The sequence below is a fragment of the Charadrius vociferus genome, unplaced genomic scaffold (genome assembly GCF_000708025.1).
Source record: "Charadrius vociferus isolate BGI_N301 unplaced genomic scaffold, ASM70802v2 scaffold342, whole genome shotgun sequence".
NCBI classification, from domain to species: domain Eukaryota; kingdom Metazoa; phylum Chordata; class Aves; order Charadriiformes; family Charadriidae; genus Charadrius; species Charadrius vociferus.
In genome coordinates this window covers 1,216,164-1,222,288 of record NW_009647231.1, presented here as the reverse complement: position 1 = coordinate 1,222,288, position 6,125 = coordinate 1,216,164, and the positions used below count along the sequence as shown (strand labels likewise).

Sequence of the window (6,125 nt, the reverse complement as noted above, 5' to 3'; positions counted from 1 at the left end):
GTTTCTTACAGCTCGGCGCTGGGAGGGCGCCGCCGGCCCGCGGGAGAGCGGGGCGAGGCGAGGCGGAGAGCTGGACGGCGGCGGTCGCTGAGCAGAGGGGGGGATTTCCCTCCTTCGCTGCCTCCTTCGCAGCTGCGCTTCAGAAATGAGGAGGAGGAAGGAGCGAGGGCAGCCCGCTGGCCGCTGCTTGTAGCGGGGACCTGCCGAATGTAAACCTGCCGTGCCTTTCGCGGGGGAGGGGGGGCACGCCGCGCTTGCTCTGCTCTGCCGTCGCCTTAAAACAGCTCTCCGAGATGGTGTTGGGAGAATCGGTGTGAAAACGTTTTGGTTTTTTCCGACTCGAAGGACGCGTTGGCTTGGCTGCTAGAAAGTGATGTTTTCCTGTGGGACTCGTGGAGGCACCACGGACGAGCCCGGTACAAGAGGAGGATAAGCTGCCTTTCTGATCAAGGTTATTTATAGTGACTGCCAAAAAAGTAAAGGGCTGGTTTATTATTCTTACTGTTCTGGATTTAACTTATTTCTCCCCCTCCCCCCAAGATTTTCTCTGTGCCTTGGTCTGAACCATACACAGCCACTGTGGATTCGTGTCTTTTTAAGCTGCCGCACCATGTTTTATTTATAAAGGAGATGGGACTCTGCAAACCAGTTAAATGGATTACAGTTAAGCCGTCACCTACAGAAGATAATGTGCTGCCTTCTGTAACATTTGTTCATTTGGAAGGCTTAATCGGGAGATTTCAGATACAGATTCTGACCTGGAAAAGTAAATGAAGCCTTCGATGGAGTATTTGAAATATTTAAGCCACTGCTGGGTTTTGCTATACTTTGTTTTTCTGTGACATTGGAAGATTTCTGTTACTTTTCTTACTGAAGCACTTTATATTTTAGAGGGGGGGGAGAAAAATCTCACATCCAGGTAACGTTGCATTTAAACTGATGCACTGATTATGAATGACCTCAGCCACCTCATAAGTTATGGTGTGTATTTTGTATCTATGCATCTTACGCTAAGGGCAAGTTTACTATAATTCTTCGGAGTGCTAGTGTTTTTTAAATGTTTCCCCTGTATCCATGAAAACAGAGGTATAGTGGAGTACTTGTGAGAATACTTTCAGGATGGGGAAGCCCCTTAGCAGGCCAGACTGTCTACGTCAGAATCCCCCATGTGTTGGCAAAGGGGAAGAAGATGAAGATCTGAATATTGAGGACTGCTACGTTCCCCAGAGGTCCATCTATGACACTGTGCGGCTGAATGAACAGATTGATTCGGGCTCCAAGGGCAGCCTCTCCTCGAGGCATTTCACAGACCGAACCTTACCCTACAGTCACAGAACACTGGACATCAGCACTTTGTGCTCCAATGGTGCCCTTACTTCTTCCAGTGTTTTTGAGCTCCGAAGTCGTGAAGCTAATAAGTTAGATGAAAAAATGATCTTTGATGCTCTCAAACTGAACAGTGATATAATTCGGACAGCTGGATTACCCAAAGCAAAGTCTCATACAGAAAAGAAGGAACATAGGCGATCGTGGAGAATGTTTGTTCCACCCAACTTTTCAGATTACACGAATAAAAGTGAATGCTCCTTTAATGAAACTGCTGATATGTCAGATACAGCTAGGTCAGGCAAATGCAAATGGGGTACGAATTCCCTTACCTCAGAAGAGGATGATTCTGGTTTATGCAGCCCTCCAACAGAAAGGGAAGAAAAACAAGACACACTGTTAGCAGGGGAGCAAGCTCAAATACGAAGTTTATCTTCTGCAGAAGATATCCATGCAGTAGGTCAGTTCAGACCGTATTTCCCAGCAATTTGCAGAGAGCAGCAAACCCCACTGCTTGCAAGCAGTAGTGTCCCTGTCAAAGAAAGCTGCAGATCGGCTTTGCATGACATTTTACCCTCTGGAAGAGTAAAACAAAGCAATGCACAGACATGTGAGACTGATCAGGAAGAGATGGGGGGGAAATACTCTCACTTACAAGGCTTCAAAGAGAAAACTCTGTCACACGAAGATCCTCCTCAGATTGATGAAAGAAGTATTTCCCTCGACAAAAATGAAGTGGAAAATGCTTATGAAGTTCAAGAAAAAATGAAAACACGAGTCACAACAGTAGAGGAGGATTACGTGGATGATGCACATCATGATGTAGATGTTTATTATGCAAATATTTCTGTAAATACTAGTGACTTGGATTTAGCAAAATACGAGATTTTATCTGATACAGAGGAATCTAGTATAGCATGTACAGGCTCAAATGAAATGACATTTTCTGTTCAACAGCTTGAATTAGATAGTACTGTAAACTGTCCAAAAGCTATTCCAGGGAGAAGTAAAGGCAATATCTGGACTACTGGCATCCAAGAAACCTTGGATACAGTCTGCAATGGCCTATTGTCTAACAAGGTAATTTAAAAAAAAAATAAATCTGTAGATTTTTGAAATAGTTGTAATGCAATGTGAAAGACATTTGTTTAAAGCTTTCTTTAAGTTCTGTTGTTGAAAAAATGTCATTTTTTTATTAATTTGGCAGATGCAGTAATCAGTATCATTTGCATAGCACAAATGAGATATCCAAAATAGGTGAGATGGTCAGTTCAGAAAATGAATTGGGGGCAAATTCTGAGAGGGATGATTACTTCCAGCTGTGCGGGGCTGGATTATTTATTGCCCAGCTGGTGCCTGTTACTCCCGATGTGGAGTGCCTTCTCTGTGCACTCATGTTGGTGCTCTGTGTTTGTACAGAGCGTGGTTACAGGCAATGGCATTCAAGGGCAGCTACAGCCCATGTGTTCAGCCCGACCAGCCTTACTCATCAAGGTATAAGCAACAGTATCAGAGATCCTTGTGGTTTCCAAAGCAGGCAGATTAAAGGCTCACCGCCTCTTCTGAAAGCCAACTTTTGCATTTGCGTGCCAGAAAGCAGTTCTGACGTTACGGTAGTATTTTACAAGCGCAGAATCTTGCAGCGCTTTGCGAGTGGTGGATGAGGTAAGAGAGTAAGAAGTGAAGCTTTGTAATAAGGAAAGGGTGTTTGTCGGGTCTGTAATTTTTTTCTTCCCACTCTGGTTGAAATCTGAGATACTTCAAGCTTTGTTGCTAAGTTGTTCTGGTAAACTTTGGCCTCAGCAATAATTGTAATTTATTTTAAGCTTCTCTCTGCAAAGAATGCATGCGTTTTTAAAGGGCAGATTATGGAGATCAGTCCTCTCTGTGGTAGGACGTTGCTCTCAGAAGATGAAGCTTTATGGCACATAAAAGAAGAATTTGTTATTGATTCTGTGTGGAAATATTATTCTGCCTCCTCCCTACCCTACAGTCAAGAAAAACACAAGCTTTTTCCTTTTTCTGGGAGCAGCCAGCTGGTTGCATTCTCTCAGTTTTCATATAACCATGGTCTGACAGTTTACAGGTTTTTTTTGTCCCTAGGAACAAAATTCTTAGGAGTGCTTAATTTATTTTACCCCTCGTGTTTAGTGTAGTTGCTTTAGCTTCTAGATTGACTTGTCAAGCTGGTGGAAGCGTGCTCAGCCACCTGAGGTCTGCTGCTTTAAAAGCAATCACTTGCCACACTGTGTTTGGTGCAAAAGAGGAGAGTCACTGGTATGTTCAAAGTGATCCCTACTTTTCAGGATGCTGAGAAAGGTTGCTTTGAATGCACTAAGTGTACACCAAAACTGTTACTGAATGGTGCTATAGAAATAGAAGGATTTAGGGTCAAAAGTTGAGCATTCTTTAGCATTGTTTATTCATTGGTTATTTTTCACTGGCCTGTGTAATTAATTCAGGGGCTTCAGGCCATTTTCTGATCTCATTGACACTGGTGTCAGTGCAGCCTAATGTGGCTGAATACAAATGGAGATTTACATTGCTGTTGCTAATGGTAATAATCTGCCTCTGAAAAAGCTTAAATACCTGGAAAAGTAAAATAAAGCAAACAGAAAACTGCTCTTTGGGTATGGTCAAAACCCTGGCAATTTGCAAGAGTATCTGTCTGAATGAAAACCCATTCTCCTGGGCATCTGCTGGGATACTGTTTCAGCAGCATCTGTAGTGCCTCCACCTCACTTGTTACCATTATATATATATATATCCTAAAAACTACCTTAAAATAACTTTTCTTTCACTACTTCTTTAACGTAAAACTTTTGCTTTTTGTTGTAATTTGGAAAATAATGCCTAATTGTCTCTCTTAGTGTGTGTTTCTTTATTTATTTGAGGACAACTTAATAATCCTTCTGTACCCTTTTTTTTTTTTTTAGATTTTGTAGATAGATAATTAAATAGATTAGTTTCTCCAGTCTTGATTCCTCTATTAGAACTTCTTTCTTTTTTTCCTTTTTCTTTTTCCCCCAAACCTTTCTTCCCTTCTCTCTCTCTCCTTTTCCTTCCTGTCTAAAACTACTCATGGAAGCGTACATCATTTTCCCTCTGTAATGTATTGCATTTACTCTGTTTAGATTGAGTCTATTCTGTTTAGATTTAATAATTTGTTTTCAGGAAGGTGCTGATGAGAAACGGTTTCCTTTCTTCTAGACGCCAATTTTCCGTGGGTTTTTTTGTTGCATGCAGTGATGTAAACACCAGATGCATTTTATGTCAGAAGATACAATGTTTCATGTGTGTCTTGGTTTCAACTACAGGTATTCCAGAAAGAAGAAATTGAACCCCTGCAAGTAAAACAACAGGAGGTAAATTGGTTGGGCCAAGGCCTTATTCAAAGTGCTGCTAAAAGTACCAACACAGAAAACCTTGAACACGACCTTGAAGATGTCAACACCCGATGGAAGACTCTTAATAAGAAGGTTATTATTTTGTATACTGTTCTGCTTTTGTTGTGTCCTGCTTTTTGATTATTTGCTTACTGACGTCTTTCAAAATACAGGAAATTAAATATTCACTAAGAATATGAATTATATTATACTTTACACAATCACTTTGTTGGTAATTCTGAGGATAAGATTTATATCAGTAGTAGCCAGAGGTATTACTATCACTTACATGGTTTTGTCAAACTTTCTATAGGTCTGTCCTGGATTTTTATTCAGGAGAGACTCCTCTAGGACCATGTGTTCCTTCCTGCTTAAGCAGAGCAGGGACGTTTGATAACCCAATCAAAGAGGTTGGAGTTTTGACGCATTCATGGGGAAGGTAGCTATGTAACTTGTAGCCATACACTTTCAAGTAGTTCTTCTTCAGTCTTTGTTCATGCGTTTTTTCACTCTGTTGTATTTGTTCATGTACACTGTTGTACCTGCACAGTGCACAGAGCAGTGATACGACCCAGCTTTGTGTGACTAGTGGCACATTTCCTTTATAGCACTTTTAGGGTTGTATTGCTTGAGGCATTGGAAGGTACCACTGCTTTGGAAAACTGGCTGTAGATGTTTTTCTATGTTTTTGAAGAGTTCTTTTCCAGCAGTAGCTTCTGTTGGAAAATGGAAAGGGTGGGAAGTAGAAACAGTGCTCATTTTCCTCCACTCTGTCTTCCTGAAGGAGTGATGCAGCAGAACCATAGACACCTGTGGTTCCCCTATTTGCCACCTTCTTTACTATTTCTTCTTCCCTTTGAAGGTATTATTGCCCCTTACTAAGAATTGCTACTTTGGGTGCCTGGCTCAGCCTTTCATTAAGGAAAATGAAGACCATCTGAAACACAAATGTACTTCATAGCACTGTAGCTATATAAAACATGATTATCTCTTGTAAGGAACTACTAGAGCAGTTTGATTTGCTAGGAGTCAACCTCTTCTTTTTATTGGATGTCTGTAGCCCCAAAAGATTAATGCCAAATTGTGCCATAGTGCTTTTATGCATAGTTGTGAAAATGAGCGTGTTAGCGATATTGCCAGATGTTCTACAGGTTTTGGCTGCTTATTTCAAAGAAATAAAAAGAAAAGATGAGTACAGTCTGATCCTCTACTTTTTTTCAGGTTGCCCAGCGTGCTGCGCAATTGCAGGAAGCCCTCCTTCACTGTGGGAGATTTCAGGATGCCCTTGAATCTCTGCTTAGCTGGCTCATTGATACAGAAGACCTTGTGGCTAATCAGAAACCACCATCTGCTGAATTCAAAGTTGTGAAGGCCCAAATACAAGAACAGAAAGTAAGTAAAATGCGTTAAGAG

At 41.4% G+C, this 6,125-nt stretch overlaps 1 protein-coding gene across 2 annotated transcripts in view; it reads left to right on the top strand.

Annotated features, from left to right (window-relative positions):
* DST (dystonin) overlaps positions 1-6,125 on the top strand; it is a 310,119-nt gene that overhangs the window by 234,823 nt on the left and 69,171 nt on the right. For both annotated transcript variants that reach the window (XM_009879834.1, XM_009879835.1), the window contains 2 exons: positions 4,644-4,805; positions 5,934-6,104. In XM_009879834.1, coding sequence (XP_009878136.1) covers positions 4,644-4,805; positions 5,934-6,104 — 333 coding nt within the window. The remainder of the gene's footprint in view (positions 1-4,643; positions 4,806-5,933; positions 6,105-6,125) is intronic.